The sequence below is a fragment of the Elgaria multicarinata genome, chromosome 12 (assembly GCF_023053635.1).
Source record: "Elgaria multicarinata webbii isolate HBS135686 ecotype San Diego chromosome 12, rElgMul1.1.pri, whole genome shotgun sequence".
Lineage (NCBI taxonomy): Eukaryota > Metazoa > Chordata > Lepidosauria > Squamata > Anguidae > Elgaria > Elgaria multicarinata.
Genome location: NC_086182.1, coordinates 10643264 through 10665388, shown reverse-complemented (window position 1 = coordinate 10665388; position 22125 = coordinate 10643264). Strand labels below are relative to the sequence as shown.

Below are 22125 nucleotides of genomic sequence, written 5' to 3'. Positions count from 1 at the left end.
TTGGGTGGATGTCGACATTTACCAGGAATTCTTCCCACCCACCCCCACCTTTTTTTTCCTTTTCTTTTTTGAATAGTCATGTATAATCCATGATTACAAAACAATTTGAAAGAACATAACTGGATAATAATAATAAAAAAGTCCTTTTGACTTTGTATGTTTTTAATGCTAAGGTTTTAAAGTGCCTTTATTGTAATGTCTTGGTTCGTTGTAAGCCGCTCTGGGAATCCCACAGGGTTATAAATTCCGATAGGAAATCAGTCAATCGAGGCCTTTCCCAAAGAGAACCATAGAATAAAAAACTTTTTTTAAGGTATAAGATAGGAGTTGTTGCAATCCTAAACATACTTAGGGCACAATCCTATGCAAGTTTAGGCAGAAAAAGTCCTACAGTTCCCAGCAATGGGAGTAAGCGATTTGAGGGAAATATGGAAAAAAAATCTGACTTCAACAATAAATGTAAAGTCCAGTTGAGTGCCTTCAGTACATGTCCAAATATCCTCTTTATTTCTATTGTCTACTGCTAAGGAATGTTTTCATCGCATGAGCAAAAATATCAGTGAGGATTTAGACTGTGATTTGCTGAGGGGCTTCTCTTCTCCCCCCTCTGATATTTCCCTGCTGGAGCTCCTACAAACTTAAGAATTACAGGTAAATGGTAACATTAACCAGATTCCTGATATTTCCTGTACTATTCAAACACAGCTGGAAGAATGAGAAAAGGGAAATTGGAGCCAGAGAATTATATGCATTGCTAGGGTTGCCAGCATTTTTTACTGATCCTGCTGCTATGCCTGTAACAGCAGCCTGATATGCAGAAATTAAGCAAGTGACACTTTATCTGCTGTGTTTTATCTGTGCGCTTGAAAAAGCTTCACCTGCTTGCTTATAACCTGATTCATGTGCCTAACTTTACATAGGATAAGGGCTTTCAATTCAAGCATGTCAGATGGCTGTTAAAGGCACAAAAGCAGGGTGACCATATGGAAAGGAGGACAGGGCTCCTGTATCTTTGACAGTTGTGTCATTGTATGCATGCAGCACCTGATGAAATTCCCTCTTCATCACAACAGTTAAAGCTGCAGGAACTATACTAGAGTGACCAGAAACAAAAGAGGGCAGGGCTTCTGCAGCTTTAACTGTTGTACTGAAGAGGGAATTTCACCAGATGCTGCATGCATACAAATGACACCCACTGAAATTCCCTTTTCTATACATCTGTTAAAGATACAGGAGCCCTGTCCTCCATTCCATATAGTCATCCTATGTAAATGAGTTAGAGGACATTTCCAGTAAGGACTGCTAAGGCAGACTCTGAGTTTGGAGTTTTACTGTTCTCTGAATTTGGAGGAAGGTCTCAGGGTCAATTCTTTGTCAGCACAGGCACAAGAGTTGTGGTGGGGAAGACAAAGATGCTATAATGGATATGCATGCTTGTAGCACTAAGCAATGGCCACAGAAAGGGCAGCAAGACGAGGGTTACCTTACGCACAAGTTGACGTATCTCAATGGCTCTAATGTCCTTGTCCAATTCTTCGCTGAGCTGCTGTAGCTCCTTCTCCAATAACTCCTGAAAGAGGGTACAGAAATAGGGACCTGAGTGACTATAGGTAACCATTGGTAGAGGCTACAGTTAGCAAGCCACACAGCTCTTAGGATGAGTCGGGAGAGAAGCATGAAGGGGCAGCGATGTGCACACTGCACATAAATACTGGGGTGGGGAGTTCCGGTGCATGATGGCATGTGTTGTCCCAGGATGTGGTCACAGCCAAATGAAGTGGCTCCTTAAGGGGAGATTGAGTTTTGCTGCCAACCAGATACTATACACACAAGTCCTTTCCTCTGAGTTCAATGGGAATGCCTCCCAAGTATTCACGCACTGGAATGCAGTCTTAAGGACACAATGCAGAGACAGACACGGATACAGATAGGGAGGCCTTGTTTTTCATCATGTCAGTAAACCTGTGTCTCGATTCAGTCTGCAGTCAAGGGCTCACACGACAAAATGCTGCTTCAGGGGGGAAAAGATTCTTACACATAGAAAACTAGCATGTCAAGCAAAAGAATCCTGACATGTTAGCTTTCTATGTGCAAGGCATTTGTTTTGTTTTGGTTTTTGTATGGGGGATCATTCAGTCATGGATAAAATTCTACGTGGAAAAATTGAAGGAATTGTGTATGTTTAGTCTTGAGAAGAGGATAGTAATAGGGTTGCCACACAGAAGAGGCCTGCAGCCTGTTCTCTATCACCCAAGATTATAGGACACAAAATAATTGGCTTAAGTTACAGGAAAATGGTTTTTGATTGGACATCAGGGAAAAACTTCCTAACTGACAAAGCAGTCAGACAATGGAACCAACTGCCCATGGAGGTGGTGGGCTCTCCATTGCTGGAGGCAGTCTGGGCAGCCATCTGTCAGGGATGCTTCAAACTGGATTCCTGCACTGAGCAGGAGGTTGGACTTGATGGCCCCTTCCACTCTGTGATTGTATGTGAGCCAGCCTCCTGCTGCAGACTGAAGCGGTACAAATCAAGACACAGATCCACTGCCTCACTGAGAACTAGGTTACACAAGGATACTTTAAAATAATGGGCAGAAGCCTGTTGCATGAAAGACAACCATAGACAAAGCGCCTCCAAAGGAGGCCGAGGGGAGCCACACATGTCTTTTTAACAGCGGAGATCAACTCATCTTTCCTGAGAGTTGTAGTTCTTTGCACAGGCTGAGGCTCATGTTTGGAATAACAGTGAATTCATAAGAGGCCATGTGGAATGAAGTTTCATGTCTCCTCTATGGAATAGGAATGTCTTAAATTAAAGCATATTTCACAATCATACCAACCTCAGGGACTTCCTTATGGTGGTGTCCCAACTTTGGAACTCTTTCTCCAAAGAGGGTTACCTGGCACCAAATCTGCTATCTTCTTGGCATCAGGTGAACCCTTTTTTTAAAAAAATCCCCAGACCTTTTACATGTGTGTGTTTTTGATCTGAACTTTATCTATTTAGGTGGCCACTCTCTCCTATAATAGTTGTGAATTGTAACTTACTATTTTTGCTGTGGTTTTTGGTAATGCAAGATGGAGCATTGTATTGAAGAACAATCTTTTCAACAACAAACAAACAAGCCCGAGAGAGAGAGGATAGCTTGAGGTGCCTGAAGGCGTCCTCATTGTTGTGGAAACTAGCATCTGATTGCATAGACACTAGCCCCAGAAAAGCTTATGATGATATAATAATTCTGTTGGTTTTTTAGAGATGCCACAAGATTTGCTGCTTTTTTTTCTGCATCAAACTAACCTGGCTCCTCTATGGAAGTCTTGTAGAAGCGCCAATATGGTCTATCGCAGCTAACAGCCACTAGGTTGCAGGCAGGCCAGAACAACAGAGTCATGAGTTTCGGACTACACATTTAGTGTGATTGCAAGGATAGCTGAAGAATTACATTCAAACCAAGGATCCCCTCCATTTTCATGTAGAAGGATGCATTTCAGAGAAAGAAACTATGATACCACAATGGCAAAGGAAGGATGATTGAACATGCATGCAGAATGCAAAAAAGGACAAAGAGCTCCATCAGGTAAGCATTTTATTGCATGCTCATTACTGGGCATGTTTGTAGGTCCCTCTCATGTTGTCTGCCTCCTGCCCCTTCTAGCCTTCTTTGCATGACAAAAAACACCCCAGTAAGTCCGATTTGGTTTTAAAGGCAGATGCTGCCGCTATCTCCTGCTGTGTGCGGGATCAAAACAGCCCACTGAAAGGTCCACATGCACATTGTTTATTTCCTCTTTCGAAAGAGGAAGTAATGAGGGACAAACCCGCAGGTGGAGAAGCGACAATAAGCAAACAAGATCTTCCCCTGTATGATGACACGCAAAGAATTCAGCATGCTGAGAATCTCAGTTTCCATTAAAAGAAGAAAAGGTTCTAGTCCTCATGCCTGAAATATAGGTATGGAAGTGTGTGAGCAATGCATGCTAAAACCTCAGAAACTAGAGAGCAATTGTGGGCTGGGTTACAGCCGCCCCTCTATAGTTTCTAGCCCCTTCCCATAAGTAGCAGAACGAGGAAAATATGGCATGCAACTCATTTTTAAAAATGGAAGGCTACGCTGCATAAAACAGGAGAAATGACAGATTATCTGCTTCATTTGCATAATTAATTCCCCTCACAGAAGTTAGCTTTTCTTTGTGCAGAACCTGGAATGCTCGGGCACAGACCTATATTGTTTCATTTTAGCGTGCAATATATCCACGGTCCTGAGTACAGCCCAAAAGCAGCACCTGGCTTGGTGGGACCAATTTGGGGACAGCCGCCTCTCTCCCGCTCCGAATCCTGACCCGGAGCCCCTCTTCCTTATCCACAGCATGCAGTTCTTGGCAGTGAGTCTGCAGCATGGAGGGGAATCTTCAAGGCGAAGGAGGAGGGGAGGGGAAATGACAAAGAATCCTACTCCATGGACACCAGTAAACACAGCTGCGCTCCAGCCGTCTTGGGAGAACCCTGCAGGGAGGATCTCAAGCACGGCACCAACCGCTCCTGCTCGCTATATGAGCTGGATTGGTGGCTGTTCCCCCCCCTTTTCCCCCCCCTTTTTCTTTTTCAGAGGAAGTTTATAGCATATGCTTGGCTGGGTCCCAGTTCTGGCTTTGCAGCCAACAGGCTAAAGCATGCATTTCCCTTGGTACGGCAGAGTACTCACCTCAATTGGTGGGGAGGGCAGCTGGCGTTGCGCTGGTGACGCTGCAAGGGGCTTCTCGGGCTGCAAAGGGCAATGGAGGGCAAACGAAAACATCAGCGAAGAGGCTGCTGGGCTAGAGATAATTAACAAACCCGACAACAGATCCCTTGGCCTGAGTTAGGACTAGCGGGGTGGGTAGGTGGGTGGGTATTTCCCACTATGAAAAGTAATTCTCCATATGGTGTCGCAGCTATTGTTCAAAATTCGTGCTTCCTTATGTTCAGTTTGAACACAATGCAGCAGCACGTATCCGCCGTCACTTAAGTCCCCCAGAGTTCAATGGGCTTTACTCGCCAGAAGTTATACATATAGCATTACAGCCTCAGCACTCCACTCTGCTTCACGTGATTGACAATACATGATCCAATCCAGACACCATCTGGGCCTATTGCCAGTACGGTCAAGGAACACCACCACACAACCAAAGCCAAAGATGCGTACCGAGTTGGGATAATCGAGGATGGACGATTTCCCAGGTTCATAGTCGAAAATGCTCCTGGGCTCCATGGCTGTAGCATCCGTTGCTTCCCAACTTCTCCTGTTAGAGAAAGAGAACGTCAAAGGGGCTGTGGGATCTGCTTTCTTGCACTCCTTGCCCCTACGACTTGTGCCTTTCCCCCCCCCCCGCTATGAATTCCACTCAGGGGGCATCGCTCATTCCTCCAAGTTCTTTGCTATATGCAACATTAAGCAATGGTGCATATTGTGAAATAGCCAAAGCTCGAAGGGAGCTTCCCTATCACCTGGGACACAATGGTTTCTACAGAGGCAGTTTGCACATTCAGCTGTGTGTGACTGCAAAGGTACAGCTAGGGGGTTGGACCTTGCGGTCAAAGTCCGGAGCCTCATGGGCCCGGGTGGCGAGCAGCAGGGAGACCTCCCAGAGAACAGCATCTGCAGAAGCAAACTCCATTTTATATTTGTAGTCATGATGGTGCTATGATTCAAGCTTAGAATGGCGGGGGGGAACCAAAACCCTGCACCTGCTGCTCAAAGTGCTTTTTTAAAAACCAGGCTTGGCAAAAAAAATTGACGTTATTGTTCTAACAGGGCTGCAGGCCCACAAGCTAAATCCCCAGATGGCCACGCCCCCTGCCTCTTGTCCCACCCTGTTTCTCCCAACACCCTCAGAGAGCTTCGGCTATTGGGCAGGATAGAAATGTAATAAACAAACAAATAAATAAATAAATAAAAACTGGATTGTTGGATGGTTTCTGGGCTTTTCTGCTGTTTCTTCTATTCTAACAGGTTGAAATGCCTTTCCTAGGGGCTAGGTTAGTGGTGGTAAGAGGTTTAAGTTACAATAGACTGGTATTTGACCCCCATCCCAACCCACCCCAACCCAACCTTTGCATTTGCCCCACTCTTTTGCCTTTGGTCACAGCCACCGACAGAATGTGCCTCCAAGGGCTTCTTCGAAATGGAATTTGCCCCTTGGGCTGAAAGAGCTTCTGCACCTCTGTTCTAACTTATCAGTAATATAGAAGCAATTTTAAAGCAGGGAGAGGGGAGGGAGAGGGGAAGGGAAATGTTAGTTGTGTGCTTCGCAACTGCAAATATATCCGTGGTAAAGGGTCCCCCCATAAGACCTTCCGCTCCGAGGTCTAAAATTACTGAGCTGCAGCACTGAGTGATAGAGTGTTAAGTCATCAAGTCAAGATCTCAAAGGGCATAATTACACTAATTGGTTTAATAGCTATGTGTTCCTTAGCATCAAAATGTCTGAAATCCACTTTCTTCTGGCATGTGCCACAGCTCCCCCTCGAGTCCCAGTTGGATTCAAGTGGGCGAGTTATCCAAGGCGTGGGCCGGCTTTAGGCTGGCGAGCTCCTGCAACAACTCTCCTCTCTTGCATCTGCTGCCTGCCTGCTGTACTCACCAGTCCAAGCCATTCTGGTGACAAGAGGAATTGCTGGATGCCGCAACAGGTGACTGCCTCGTCTTTTTCATGAACCCCGGAGGCTTCAGATCTGAAGGAGAGAAAACCATCACTTTCCGAGGCGGATAGGCCTTTTCAAGGGAGAGCAATGTTTGCTAGGCCTCTTCTCGGAAACCCAACGCATGTGTGCATGTACTCACACCCTTAAACCTGCTTTCCCCAACCTGTTGCCCTCCAGATGCATTGAACTCCCAGAATTCCCATCTGGCATGCCAATGGCATTTAAGCATTTCCCCCACCCCCTGGGATTGACTCATGGGAATGCAGCTCACACATGGTTAGGGGAAAAACTTAGGGGAACCAAACTCTGTCCCTGGTGCAAAGACAAACTCCACTCTTGTCATCTGCCTTGAGAATACGGCAACCTCATCTGCAAGCTACAGGAAAGGGGCAGTGTTGCACTTAGCTAGTTAATGCATGGGAATTTTGGCAAGCCTTAGGATCTCTATAGCCTACAGTGTAGTTTCCTGTGCTCCTCCCCTTCCTCTTCCCCACCTGCCACCTTCCATCATTGCTCTCTCCCCTGTCACTGTTATAGAATACAAAGAAATAGACTGAATTAGCTCTGTTTAAAACTATATGCTGTACCTACATTTTTATGCAAGAATATTGCGAGCAAACCGTTTTGCCATTTCTTCACTAAAGAAAGGCAGGGGCCTCCTTTTATGTGCATGTGGGACTGGTAAACGCTCATTCTGTTCTGCCTTTTGTTTTGTCTTTTTCTCTGCTAACTGCCTTTTTAACAGGAAGCAGCAATACCAGATAATCCCATCAATGTGTTCACTATACATGGGTGCCAGTGTTGAATCCTAGGCTGTGACGCCTATAGAACAGAACTGAGGACAAGAGACACAACCGTTTCATCTGCACAGGGATGATTCAAGATGTACCCAGAGACTTTTGTTTTGCTTGGCTCCGGCTCCCGACCCATGAATAAAAAAACCCTTCTTTAGCCACTTGTAATGTGTTTTGCTCAACACCCACCTATGGGTCTCTTGCAACCTGCTCGTTGCTACAGATCCAATTCTTTCTTTAAAAATTCTGTTTAAAATTACTGGGCTCTTCCCTATCACAACTGAGGCTGTTCCTTCAGAAGCAGAAACCCATTCCTACCTCTGGATTTGTAGGAGAAGTCCCAGTCCAGTTCTGGTTCTGAAAGAAAAGGGAGATGCTCAAGCACGACTGGTTCCAGCTTTGAGGAACCAGTCCCTCCTCTGGTGGGACCCTTCTCGTTGGGTTACATGGCTTTGATGGCCACATGCTGGCTGGCTGGGGGGCACTGTAGCCAATTAAAATGGTGGCCAGATTCAGCTGACTGATGCTGCTTAGGCTGCTGGGCCAGAAGAAAATAATAATAATGGGGGCACAGGGCAGGCATCAGCAGTGGGCCATGCCAGGAAACTGGGGCTCTGGCAGCTGCCCAAGGATGCCAGGTGGTGGTACTGGCCCTATTCCCAAGGGCAAACCAAAGGACACAGAAATAAGATAACTGCTCAGAATGCACCGTATTAACCAAACAATAGGAAGGGAAGGAAGGATGTGTAGGGGAGTTCTTTATCTCTGGAGCTTTGTTGTTGTTGTTTATTGAAGTTCTTAGCCAATTTTCTCTTTAAAAAGACCCAGGGCAACTTACAACAAAATTATTACAAAGTAATTGCAATAGAATTATTACAAAATGAAAAATAACAGCAAAAAAAGAAAAGAAAAAAGAATTTCCATTAACACAAAAGCATAAAAAAGAGGCACATACTTAATGTGGAATTCGTTGCCACAAGATGTAGTGATGGCCACTGTGGCGTTACACCCCACAAGTCAATTCCAAATGTATGTCTGCAGTGTGTAAGTCTGTGGTTTTTAGAATGTTGGCCTGAGTGGGCGGAGCTAGAATGTCTTGGGAGGGGGGAGGAGTGATATATATAAGGGAATGACTGAGCGGATTGGGAGTTCTTGTTCTTGTTCTTTTCAGGAAACCTTTTCAGGGAGACTTGTTAGGCACTCTTAGAGTCTGTAGTGCTCTCTGTATTCATGGTACTTAAGTTCTGGGAAATTTGAGAGTCAGTGTAGTGAGTGGTGTCTTTAGAGTGTGGTGTGCACGTAGTGGAAGTATATTAATCAATACTGAGAATAAAGAAAGTTCAAGAGTGATTGTGTGAGAAAAAGGAAAGCGCAAATGTGAGAGTGACAGGATTGTATGGAAGGTTTCAAAAAGGTTTTTAAATGTTGTTATTTGAAACAACGCTTATGAACTTTTAAAAATAAATTTTGATTGTTTTGTTTTTAAAACTACCACAAAAATCCCACGTGTCTGTTTGGCGTTTATCATCTTAAGTTTACACATTCAGCACCCACTCTGACAATCATTCACCTAAGCAGATATAACTCACAGTGCATTATTATATATATTAAAATCCATTCTCCATTTTAAACCCCTTTCTCCACATAGTTTGGAGGAAGGTGGGCTTTATCCCTTGCCTCAGGCGTATCAAGTGGTGGTGCTTGGCTTGAGCAGGGAGTAGCCTCGGCCGGGTCTGGTGTTCAGAGCCTGTGTCGCCCCATAAGAAGTGGTGGCAGACGGGAGGTCTGGTGTTCAGAGCCTGTGTCGTGGCAGCCACCAATTCAGATGGCTTTAAAAAGGGGTTAGATACATTCCTGGAGGAGAAGGCTATCAATGGCTAGCCTTCAGTCCTGATAGCTATGTGCTACCTCCAGTTTCAGAGGCAGTATGCCTATGTACACCAGTTGCTGGGGAACATAGGCGGGAGAGTGCTGTTGCACTCATGTCCTGCTTGTGGATTCCCATGGGCAGCTGGTTGGCCACTGTATGAACAGAATACTGGACTAGGTGGGCCCTTGGTGTGGTTCAACATGGCTCTTGTTACGGTCTTATGAAAACTTCAGTATGGACCCTACCTAATGCATGAACACACAACATATGCGGCCAAATGCCTGGAAGTAGAGGAAAATCTTGACCAGGCACCACAAAGATGACAATGTTGGCGACAGGCAGGCCTCACTGGTGAGAGTGTTCCACAACTGGGGGGCGCACATTGAGAAGGCAATTTCCCCTGTTGTTGTTATATACCAAAGAACTAGAAGTGGAGCGTATAAAGTTTTCAACAGAGATTAAATTATGTGTCTGTTTTCCCAAGTCAATGGCGTTCTTTTTTGGTGAATACCCGACTTGGAACTTGGGCAAAAAAACCTACAAGCTGATTGCTCCGACTCACACAACATCTATATACCTAAGGTGGTGAGAATCCCATGACAAGTGTATTGTATAGTCGAGTCCTCATGAACAACTCTGTAGGTTAAGTCTGTATTTTTTTACTGTCAGCCCCATAAAAATACAAAGCAAGCCATGTTGGCTGTTGGTTCATAAGAAAAAAAATGCCCAAGCCATAATTAGGCAATACCTTTATTAGGAACAACAAAAATGTCACAAAATTAGCAAGATTTCAAGTCCTTCAGAATGCTTAATCCTAGTAGATGGTAAGCAAATTGGGGGTGGGGGTAGAGGCAAAACCTGCCTTAACCTTAAAATGGAGTATTTAAGGAAATTGCAGAATTAGGGCGTAATCCTATCCGTGTTTAGACAGCTTGGCAGGCTGAGGAATGCTGGGAGTTGTAGGACTTTTTTAATGTCTAAACACGCATAGGACTGCTCCCTTAATAGGATTAGGCTCTAGTTGGTGTGACGCAGGCAGGTTTAGGGTTGCACCTAGGACTGTTGGGACAAAGAGGCAGTAATATCTAATTCCCCCTTTTAAACATGCAAAATCTAGCTCTTGCCTGCATCTGAAGGCGGAGACTGAGCTTGCCTAAAGCCACCAGGTGTGTTCGTAGCCGAGCCTCCTTAGCGGCCAGGCTTGTTTGCAGCCCCTTTTGCGCTTGTCAAAATTCAGAGCTACACAGCTTGCAATTCCCAAATCCCAAAATAGTCCGCAATCCGCAGCATAGAGAACGACACAATAAATTTTTAAACAGTAGGGGGAGCTCAATAACTATAAGGGCGCGTGCCTTAGAGAATATGTCTCGTAGATGAAAATACATTCACACCACTGGCACAGTTGAGCAAGCTCAACAGAACTAAAATCTGGACCTTATTTTGAAGGGACAGATAGTATACGTAGTTATAGTGTCAAGGATTATTGTTATTGATCCAGGTTTTGGGGACTACATTAGTATGACGCTCTGAGAGGGACCATACCAGGTAGCTTGCTGTGGATCTGCTGGAACATGCTCCGATACCAGTCCCGGGGGCTGTCCACACTCTAGAACAGAAGCCAGATGTGCAAAATCATTAGCAAGGGAAGAGAGAATTGAAAGAAAGCGGGTGTAAGATCTGGATGGGAGGGATAGGCTGGAAAGAAGGTCACATCTGTACAGAATTCTGCAATCTTGGTTTTGCATTTTCATATTAAGCAGAAAGTACAAATATTATTAAGAAAAAAACAGGGGCTTTTTCTAGTGCAAGGTGACTGTGTGTTCAGTCATGCACATCGCACAACCTTTGCCACAATGTGTAATGTGGACAGGCAGGTAAATGATGTAAGGATGAAGACCTGGAAGTGACTGGACTGCAGGGATCTGACTGTGGGGCTGTTAACACAATAAGCTAACCCACATTCAGTGGGTGAGTGTGGGTTGTTTGTTGAACCGTGGGTTGTTGTGTTGTCCGAAACCAGGACATTTTCCACAGGGTGGCTTGTTAACCATGCAATGTTAACCACCCTGAACAACCCAACAACAAACCATGGATTCTCAAGGAGGCTTGTCCGAGACAAATAAGCCATACTACTTGGTTAACAAGCCACCCTGTGGAATTCAGACAATAAGTTAACCCACGGTTCAACAAATAACCCATGGTTCAACAACAACATACACACAACTACTGAGTGTGGGTTAGCATGTTGCGTGAAGCCAGTCTGTAAGAACTGTCCATAGGGAAACATGCAAAGCATCCATGAAACGAATTTTGAAGCATGTTTCAAAAACATGTACCAGTCTCTAGAACATGTACTCTCTCCCACTTGTTTATTCCCCCTCAGGTGCATGTTCCCCCCTTTCTTCCTGGATTGACCTTTAATTATGATTTTGCATTACATATCTGCCACAATGCTGAGATCCTGGTTAAGAAAGTAATGCAGCTTAGCATGAACCACGAGTTAGAATCAGTGCAGATATATGTGAAATCCAAGCCAGCAAGGAAAGAGAGGGGTAACTCTGCGTTGGAGAGGGGTGGAAAGTGGAAGCAGCAGCAGCATACATTCTCAGGACTGGCTTCCAACTTGCAAATCACAGTTTGTATTAACCCAGCATTCCATCTGCACCAGGTCAATGCACTTTCCTTTTTGTAAAACTGTTTTCGTAACTATCTGCTTGGCAGAGAAGTGCTGGGCCAGGCCCTGCATGGGGGATGTTTTTTATGCAGACAAAACTCATAGAGGTCATTGGGACCACTCTTATCTTCAGCACAACCACCCTTTAAGTCAGCATTTGGATAACCTTAAGAGGTTCTCATCCAAATGTATCTCTCACCCAAGAGATTCGTAGCCCAAATCAGTTTGGATACAAGAAGAAAAGAGGGGACGCCAATTCTGCATTTTATTTGCATCCATTTCATCCAAGGACTCACCGATCGTGAGGCAATGGGCATCCCGGACTCATCCACCGGCCCAATCCCATCATACTTCACCCAGCGTTTTTCTTTCCTCCTGGCATCTTTCGTCCAGGTGGCCGACCAGCCTGGCAGTGCCATGCCATTCGCAGCTGGGTTAGTGGCTGAATTAGCTGGGCATGGAATAGGTGCAGCTTGAGATTTCTGCAGTCTAATTTCTTTGGCAGGCCAGGTTGGGTACCAATTATATGCTGCAAAGAGAAAGGTGGACACTTTACAGTATGGCCTAAGGAACCCACAATGCCAGGCCAGCTTAGAAGAAACATAGATGTCTACTGGATCTGTAGCATATGAGTCTTGATAGCCAAATAGGACCCCTATATTTAGAGGTACCAATACACCCCTGATTAGCAGCTGTGGGGGATAAGGAACAAGGAAGGACTGTCACCGTCCTACTCTGCTCGAATTTTCTTAGACGCGTGTGGCTGACTGCTCTTGGAAACAGAATGCTAGGCTAGATCAAAGTCTTTGGCCCAATTCAAGAGGAGGTGGTTAGGGGAACTACAAAGAAGGAAGCGATAGCAGAACCACGGCACGTGGGCTCACCAAACGACTGTGGAGCCATGCAGTGCTGCGTGGTTCCGCCATCCCTCCTCCGTAGTTAGGGCACATACATCTGCACAGTTAAACTGCGCATCACAGCATCCTCTGCAGTGTGAATGGGCTCTTGATAGCCGCTCAGTTTCAAAAATACCCAAAAATATATGTCTGCCTGACCATAGAGAAAGTCCACAGCAGCAAGAGCATCACCAGAAGTGGCGGTCACTCTTGTTGCAGCCTGTTAACCTCACAGAGCCTGTTCGAACCACTGGGCAGCCTGCCACATGTCACGGTAAGCCACCCCAGGATGGTTACCCAGGGTGATTCAGTAACTATAATTGTGGCGGTTTTCTCTCACCACACAGCATATTAAGCCACCATGGCTAGGACAAAACCCTTAATTATTTTGGCTTAGTGCGACGTCTGAACAGGCCTCCTTATGAGCTCTGAGATATAGCATCCTGCTTTACTATTCACATTAGTAAGCCTGCGCTGAGAGAAGAATGAATCCTGGCCAGACCAAGGGTCAGAGATGGTTCTTCTGGGTATGCACAATGTCTTTTCTACACAAAAAGTATATTTTCCGCTCGAAAAGACTATCCACTGGCCCCAGACCTATTCTGTTTCCACCCATGCCAGAGTGGCACTGGACAGATGGGGATTTTGTCCCAGCTGAGTGTTCTAAAGAAGGGGTGTTGTTGAAACTCAGGCCCACCTGGAGTCCTAATCCGGGCCTCTGGGGTTGCCCCAGCTAACCACCCCTAGCTCTACCCCCTTTCCCCTCAACCATTGATTTTTTTGGTGGTTTCCTGGCATTTGCACGTTTCCCCCCAGTCTAAAAGTTTGTAATGCATCTCTTAAAGGCTTAGTTGCCAGAAGTATGAGCTTTAAGCTGCATGCCTACACACATTTCCTTGGGAGTAAGCCCATAAAAGGGCTTCCTTCTGAGTAGACATGCCTAGGATTGTACGGTAAAGTTAAACTGTGCTGGCAGTTTTTTGCGTTTTGATCCCGGACCTTTGCCTTTGGCCCTACACCCACCCACCCCCTGAAATGTGGCCCCCAAGTGCTGCTCTGAGATTGAATTTGGCCCTCAGCAAAAGGAGGGCCAAATTCTAAACCCCAGGAGCAGCGGCCAAATCCTCTGTGAATGGGAGGGGGTATATACTGACAGCTGAGCTTGGGAAGCTGGGTCTAGTTTTAAACAAACACAAAGCCTCAAGCAAATGAACCATAGGAAGACAGGGAAGCAAAAGGCTACAAGGTGTTCCACTCTACTTGCCCAGGAAGATCTATTATCTCCTCCATTCTTGGCTGGAATTACCTGAGTTCCATTGGCTTGTTTTCTGTGGCTGGGATATTCCATTGTGCACAGTGTGGGGTGTTTTGTCATGGAACTCAAAATTCAGGGTATTTGAACCGCAGTTCCGAATCACAGCTACCTTCAGGGGAAGGATACAACAAGACAGTCCGTTACCACTGCCTACTCTCTTTCATTACATCTCTGTCTTAAAAATGAAATCATATTTTGATTGCTCAACTCTATACCACAGCAACAGTTCTAATCAAAATGCAAATTCCATAGAAATATTATCCTTGGAAAGTTTAGTGTACCATGTTTCAATCAGATGCATTTGCCTCATCTTGGAATGGTGGAACGTTTCTCCCGTTAGCTTTGGGGCTGTGTTCTGTTCTATGCAGCAATGAGATTTGGGTTAAATTCCCAGCATGGCTCTTCTTATGTTCATATTGCAATTCTATTTAAATGATAGTAATTATTTCTAAATGTGCACCTTCACATAGAATTTGCATATGCAAATATTATGCAAATGTGCGGCCTTTTGTGACCACCCTACCTCTGGCCCCGCCCACCACTGGAACGTGCCCCCTGAGAGCTTCCCTGAAATAGAATTCAGGCTCTAAGCTGTAAGAAGTTCTGCACCCCTGGTATATGACCTACACACAAGTTTTTAATGAGATAGATACCAGCTTGGGAGATGGGAGACATTTTCATCAAGGAATCAGCACGAGGGGAGGGATTCGCCATCCTCTCCCTTTGCCATGGTTCCAATCCAGATTGATCCTCTTTGTCATCTTGTAAACTGACTATTCACAGATCTCCATAATCTCATCTAGTTAGGCCCAGGATTTCTCTCTGGGTACATTGAGGATTGTGCTTTGCCTCATTTTCTATAAACCAATTGCCTCAGGATGTGACCCTCCTGGAGAGTAAGCAAGTCAGATTGTTTCACCCAAATGGAGACACACAGACACACAATCTTTGAGCCTGTTATGCTCACTGTGGCACACTCACTCTGCAGTGTGACGGGGTCCTCACAGTCTGTGGAGTAGATATAGACTGAGGAGATATTGGGTTTGTGCTGTTGGCAAAAGATGAGTTTTTCTGGAGGTGTGAGGGGATGAAGTCATCCAGGCTGAGACCCAAATTTGCCTCAGGTACTCCAGCTCTAGAGTGAGGTGGTGGAGAGGTAAGACCAGGCCTTCCTGCTGGGGAAGGAGAGAAATGTTTCCCATGCCTATGGAGATGCTGCTCACCATACGACACACCCTGCAGGAGTTTGGGAAACAGAAGCATGGTTTAAACGTTTCGGTGTGGGCCTACTGTATTCACAATCACAGTAACACTGAAGCAACAAATCATTGCAAGTTAGATCTTTCTAAAGCCATCACAGGGTTCCAGCTCAAGTTGAAACAAATAGTCTCCCAACAAACTCCTCAAAACATCCCCCCTAAATCTTAACGTCAAATCTTTTCTAGACACTCATATATACTTCCACAATAATCACAGAAAATGAAGAGCTATATTTGATATATAATACTTCAGTTCAATATTCAGTATTTGACATTAGATAGTCAACACAGAACGGTATCCAGCAGGTTTTGGTAAGGGCAAGTTAGTAGTATACATATATGCAGTATTTGTATGTGTTTCGTAGAGAATATGGCACAGCAATTAAAATCTCACATTCAGAATGAAAATCCAAATTTCAAATGTTTACATCCAACATTTGAATGGTAAGTTTGGAAACATTTATCAACTTAAATATTTTTCTAATATTTGTTTTATTCCTCCATCGAACAGATATAATCCTCACCTTAACACTGAACGATTCAGGAGGCATGGCCTCAACAGCGAGGCAAAAAATAATAAAATAAAAAAATAATAACAACAGCAGGGGACGGTCAGAGTTTTGTTGCCACTCCATTTTTGGCAAAGCCCCAGTGCCTTTGATCGGCAGAGAACCAACAGGTGAAGCATTTCCCACTAAAGCACCTCCCTGCTGGAAAAAGCATCACAGTGGTTGGATTGATGCAACTGCAGCTCTGCCAGAAAAATGGTAACGCTATTTGTGAGCAGGTGCTGCATTGTAGACAGCCATACTGGAGAGCTCTTCAGACGGAAACAGCTTAATCATTGCCACATTTTGTGACTCAGGGCAACACACTTCCTCACCTCAGGACACTGTGCCCAATTTCACTGTCTGTTAATTAACAACAATAGCACCACAGCAACGCAGTGTATGTGTGTACACTTGGAGGAAGCTACTGCTCCACTGTGGAACTTTGCTCATTCCGAATTACCCCCAGAGAATGCTTTATTATTTTATGGAGCAAGTGACAGGCTATAAATAGGATAAATAAATATCAGGAGTGTTCTGAAACAAGAAGTTCACGTCGTGTCATCTGCCATGTTTATATTCTACCCTTTTGCCAACGAGCATGGCGCAGGTGGGGGTTTATTTATTTATTAATTACATATTTTTACTGCCCAACAGCCTAAGCTCTCTGGGCAGTTTACTCACTCCACTTTCTCCCCACAACAACTGTGTAAGGCAGGCTGATCTAAGAGAGTATAACTTGACTCAGGTCACACAGGGGGCTTTATTTGTGTGAAGGGATTCGAACTAAGGCCTCAGATTGCAATAAACATATAATTTTTAAATAAATTTGGGATATTTGGGGGGAAATTAGTTTGATCAAAAACAAGGAAAGTACAGAGGTATGTATGTGGAGGACTCGAGGACAGAACGGGACAGGCCATATGAAGCCAGAACCCCTTCTAACGTCCTCCTTTAATTTCTAAGCCTTAACGCAGATATTGCTGCCCCTATTTAAATCTCAAACAATGAAGACTAGAATGTTGGTTTCAGACAGTACAGTTGGTCTGTTTTTTAAACCAGATGTTAGATAAAGGGATTACACACAGGTCTGCACAGACACATTTTGGAGAGGTGCCCATCCAAGGCTGCCTCTGGTGACTGGGACATTGAAAACTGCCTATATATCAGTTTTTTTGTATATCAAGCCCAGGGTTCTCTAACTTGATGTTGTGCGGACTTTATACTGTTAGTTTTACCCTACCCTGTGCCTGCTTACCCTACCCTGTGCCTGTTTGCATTCTCTTCCCCTCCTTATTGTTTTACTATGATTTTATTAGATTGTAAGCCTATGCGGCAGGGTCTTGCTATTTACTGTTTTACTCTGTACAGCACCATGTACATTGATGGTGCTATATAAATAAATAAATAAATAAATAATAATAATAATAATAGTGGATCTCTGGGCTCCCAGGCTGAAGGGCTTTCCCATCACCCCCTTACCTGACCTGCTTAGCTGGAAATGTCTGAGACTGAAAGAGCAGGTGCTCTTTCCACAGGTTTGCACTTTGTCCGTCTTCGCTGGAAACAAGGGATCACTGCAGCTGGACTTACAACATAGCCACACCTCTGCTTCGTGCATGCTGTCTAATCACTCCTCACGCAGGACTGTTTCGAACATCCCGTCATCCCTTCCATGGGAACAGAAGAGGGGGAATGCCTGCTTTTGGCTCCCAGACAAATGCCTGACTGGAAGTCCCAGGGCCTCAGCCAGGAATGGATTAAATCCCTAACGTTATTTATAAGAAGCCTCAACTACTCCACTGGGAAATGTATTCCACATCCCAGACCAAACTGTTCCAAAACATTTCCTGTTATTTATTTATTTTTGAAAGCAGGCATGTGATATCGTAAAACATAGTAATGATTATTATAATATTATCACGAGTGAAAGGATAATCGGAGGCTCACGTTCAGGGACTGGAGCATCCCAGTTCTGGAGTTCTGAAACACCATCAATATCCGTCACATGCAGTTGTTCTACTTTCAGTGGGGAAGTCAACTTAGGCTTGTCTCTTCTGGGCACTGAGAGAGAGAGAGAGAAAGAGACAGAGTGTGTGAGATATGGTGGTGACATGCAGGGCGGCCTGGAATAGGATGGCCACTTACACATCACCCCAAAGGAGGAGATGCATCATCAAAACAGGGGACCAAGATTTGCAAAACACTGCATATGTTAATTTATAAGTGCAGACACAAATTTAGAAATAATTACTATAATTTAAATAGAAATACTGTTCATCTCACCATAGTGGGAATACTGTGACCAGGTGACCTATGTGTCCACTTGCTAACTGTGGATGGGTGTCTGTTCTCCCTTGTTATTAGCTCAAATTAAGCTCAAATTCTTTATTGCTTGTTAGCCAACTAGGCCATTCGCAAACAAATAAAATAGTAGCAAAATAACATATTAACATAATAACATAAAAGCATATCTATACACCATCTCACCACAATCAGAAGAATAATACAAGCTAATAATATAAAACTGATAGTAGGCTCAATTGCAGTACCAGTACTGGCCCGCATGTAATCTCAGATTAGTAAAATTTAATCCTAAATGGCAAACAGAAGCTTCCGTACCTCCAGTGCCCGCTGTACAAATTTTGCAGTCCTGAACGATATATAATGATCAGAGCTTAACAATAATATTTGAGTTACATTTTTAGGTGACATGTGGTTGAACCCGGGAATCAGGGGCACAAGGTATTGCTTCCTCAGCTCGACATACACTGGACACTCAACTAGAAAGTGTGTCATGTCCTCAGTTTTGGGGCAGCCGGCTGGGCAGTCAGCTTGCTAACTGAGGATGGGTGTCTGTTCTCCCTTGTTATTAGTATTCTTTTAGATCATAGAATAGTTGAATCATAAAATAGTAGAGTTGGAAGGGGCCTATAAGGCCATTGAGTCCAAGCCCCTGCTCAGTGCAGGAATCCACCCTAAAGCATACCTGACAGATGGCTGTCCAGCTGCCTCTTGAATACTTCTAGTGTGGGAGAGCCCATAACCTCCCTAGGCAATTGGCTCCATTGTCGTACTGCTCTAACAGTCAGGAAGTTTTTCCTGATGTCCAGCTGGAATCTGGCTTCCTGTAACTTGAGCCCGTTATTCCATGTCCTGCACTCTGGGATGATCGAGAAGAGCTCCTGGCCCTCCTCTGTGTGACAACCTTTCCAGTATTTGAAGAGTGCTATCATGTCTCCCCTCAATCTCCTCTTCTCCAGGCTAAACATGCCCAGTTGTTTCAGTCTCTCTTCATAGGGCTTTGTTTCCAGACCCCTGAGCATCCTGATTGCCCTCCTCTGAACACGCTCCGACTTGTCTGCGTCCTTCTTGAATTGTGGAGCCCAGATGGCAGTCCTCATCTGAAAATCCTAGTATGTGGGGAGTTTCATTCTCCAGTGACAAGGAACTTTATAGCTGAAACATTTTGGCATTCCAGGGCATTTTGGCATTTCCCTTTTCCCTTCCATGTTTCATGTTACGATTCTTCATGTCCATCCCTATCTCTGGCCACCTTGCTAGTTCATCACATTACTTGGTTATTGTTATTTGCAATTAAACAGGCCTGTGTACTAGATTTGCACATATTTCTTTGATGAATAGTGATTTCAAAAGGGTGACTGACCCATGTTGGTACATTAGTACTCACAATAGGGATAGGAACATGTGGGCATTAGCCATAAACCATTAGCCACAGAACTCACTGCTCCGTTTCCCATCTTTTTATTCTTGTGGATTGTTTTTGTCACTAGTTATGTGCCAAAATGTTTTTTAAAGTAATAAACAGAATGAATGGTGTGGGATTGTGGGGGATGTGGGAATACAACTAGGTGGATCAAAGGGGAATAAAGTTATTTATTTATTTATTTATTTATTTACAATATTTATATACTGCTCCCCATTGAAAATTTCGGAGCAGTGTACAAGATAAAATGAAAATAAAAACAGAATAAAATACTTAGATCTTAAAAGAAGCAAATATAGTGACTCCTGGCTGGACATTAAGGAAAGGCTTCCTGGAATAATGATGTTTTCAGGAGGCGCCGAAAGGAGTACAAAGCCGGCGCCTGCCTGACCTCCAGAGGCAGGGAATTCCACAGGAGGGAATGAAGCTATGGACTGCAATTCAGGGCGCAATCCTGTCGCAATTCCCATCAGCCTCCAAAGTCGGAGGCGAAGATTTTCAAGTATGGATATATCCACTAAAATACCAGTAAACACAAAACAATGTTAACAACTATCTAGAAAAAAAATACTGCCATAAAACAATAAAAGCAACAGGCAAGCAATAAAAACAACTGATAAACCAAAAAGGTAAAACTGAAAAGAAGCATAAAAATTAAATATAAAACACCTAAGCAGATTTAAAAAAAACCTTAATGCCTTAACAGCCCAATCCCATGCATATTTAGACAGAAAAAGGTCCTACAACTCCCAGTATGCCCCAGCCTTTATTGGCTGGGGCATGCTGGAAGTTGTCTGACTTTTTTTGTTTAAACATGCGTAGGGTTGCAACCCCAGTGATTTTACCTTCTCATTGTCACCAGCTGCCCTTGCACCTCCTCCTCCTGTTCAGCATTGCTTCCACTTGCTTGCTTGATAGGCAGACAAACTATGAGCAAGTAGGCCATGGCATCTCCTCCTCCTCCTCCTTCTCACTGCTTCCATTGCCCGGGCCAGAGTGAAAAAGGCAGGCAAGCAAGTGTATTGCAATGGTGAAGAGAAGGAGCACTTCCAGGTGGCTCTTGTCAGTGGGTCCCTACTGGGGATTGGGCACCCATAGGTGCCCAAATATGCCTGTCCTTGACACTGCCTCATTTATTTATGTATTTATGTATTTATTACACTTATATACCGCCCCCATAGCCAGAGCTCTCTGGGCTGTTTACAGAAATTCTAAAATTGAGATAAAATCAAGTATACAACATTTAAAAATTTAAAACACAGAACATACACACATAAAGCATTAAAAACTGTTAAAAAAAACCTAAACATGTGGGTGATTAAGATCTGGGTGTTAGGCGACATGCACTCATGTCCTGCTTCTGGTTGTCTACTGTGTGAACAGAATGATGGACCACCAGACAGTAGGGTGACCATATGAAAAAGAGGACAGGGCTCCTGTATCTTTAACAGTTGCACAGAAAAGGGAATTTCTGCAGGTGTCATTTGTATATATAGAGAAGGAAAGGAAAGGAACCTCAGCACTGAGTCATTACTGACTCTTGGAGGGATGCCAGCTTTTGCTGACATTTTCTTGGCAGGCCTTATAGCAGGGTGGTTTGCCGTTGCCTTCCCCGGCCGTTATTACCTTTCCCCCAGCTAACTGGGTACTCATTTTACCGACCTCGGGAGGATGGAAGGCTGAGTCGACCTGAGCCGGCTGCCTGAAACCAGCTTCCGCTGGGATCGAACTCAGGCTGTGGGGAGAGTTTCGGCTGCAGAAACTTCTGCTTTACCACTCTGCGGTGAAATTCCCTCTTCATCACAACAGTTAAAGCTGCAGGAGCTGTATTAGTGACCAGATTTAAAAGAGGGCAGGGCACCTGCAGCTTTAACGGTTGTGATGAAGAGGAAATTTCACCAGGTTCTCCATATATACAAATGACACCTGCTGAAATTCCCTTTTCAATACAACTGTTAAAGATACAGGAGCCCTGTCCTCCTTTTCATATGGTCACCCTACCAGACAGGCCTTTCTTCTGATCCACCCCAGCTATACTCTTATGTTCCATTGCAAAGCTGTTCCAGTGAGTTACTAGAGCAGTGCAGACTCCATTATTCTCTACCACTGACCCAGTTCTTTGCTGGGCTCTTGGGAAACAAAGTCTCCTTTGCGCAGCTGGTATGGTGCCCACAGCGAGGTCACTGCCTGGCCCCCTTCTCTCTCCCAGTGCAGGATGCATGTGTTGTGTCAGGCCTTTCATTGAGGCTGTGACAATGCAAATCATTTTGCATGAATAATTCAGCCCCAAACAAGACTCTATAGTTTGCTGAGCTGCACGGCTGCATTCTTGTGAGGGTGTAGAAAAATGGATTTGG

General features: G+C 44.5%; 1 protein-coding gene across 6 annotated transcripts in view; it reads right to left on the bottom strand.

Annotated features, from left to right (window-relative positions):
* The window catches only part of SORBS3 (sorbin and SH3 domain containing 3), a 79474-nt gene that overhangs the window by 30625 nt on the left and 26724 nt on the right, over positions 1–22125 (bottom strand). For 5 of the 6 annotated variants that reach the window (XM_063138930.1, XM_063138927.1, XM_063138931.1 and 2 more), the window contains exons 2-11: positions 17992–18105; positions 15216–15470; positions 14226–14343; positions 12320–12552; positions 10892–10955; positions 7798–7836; positions 6625–6715; positions 5187–5283; positions 4707–4766; positions 1484–1570 (exon numbers count right to left, since the gene is read on the bottom strand). In XM_063138930.1, the coding sequence (XP_062995000.1) occupies positions 1484–1570; positions 4707–4766; positions 5187–5283; positions 6625–6715; positions 7798–7836; positions 10892–10955; positions 12320–12552; positions 14226–14343; positions 15216–15470; positions 17992–18036 (1089 nt within the window). In that variant the 5' untranslated portion in view covers positions 18037–18105. The remainder of the gene's footprint in view (positions 1–1483; positions 1571–4706; positions 4767–5186; positions 5284–6624; positions 6716–7797; positions 7837–10891; positions 10956–12319; positions 12553–14225; positions 14344–15215; positions 15471–17991; positions 18106–22125) is intronic. The other variant, XM_063138932.1, reaches the window with a different exon arrangement.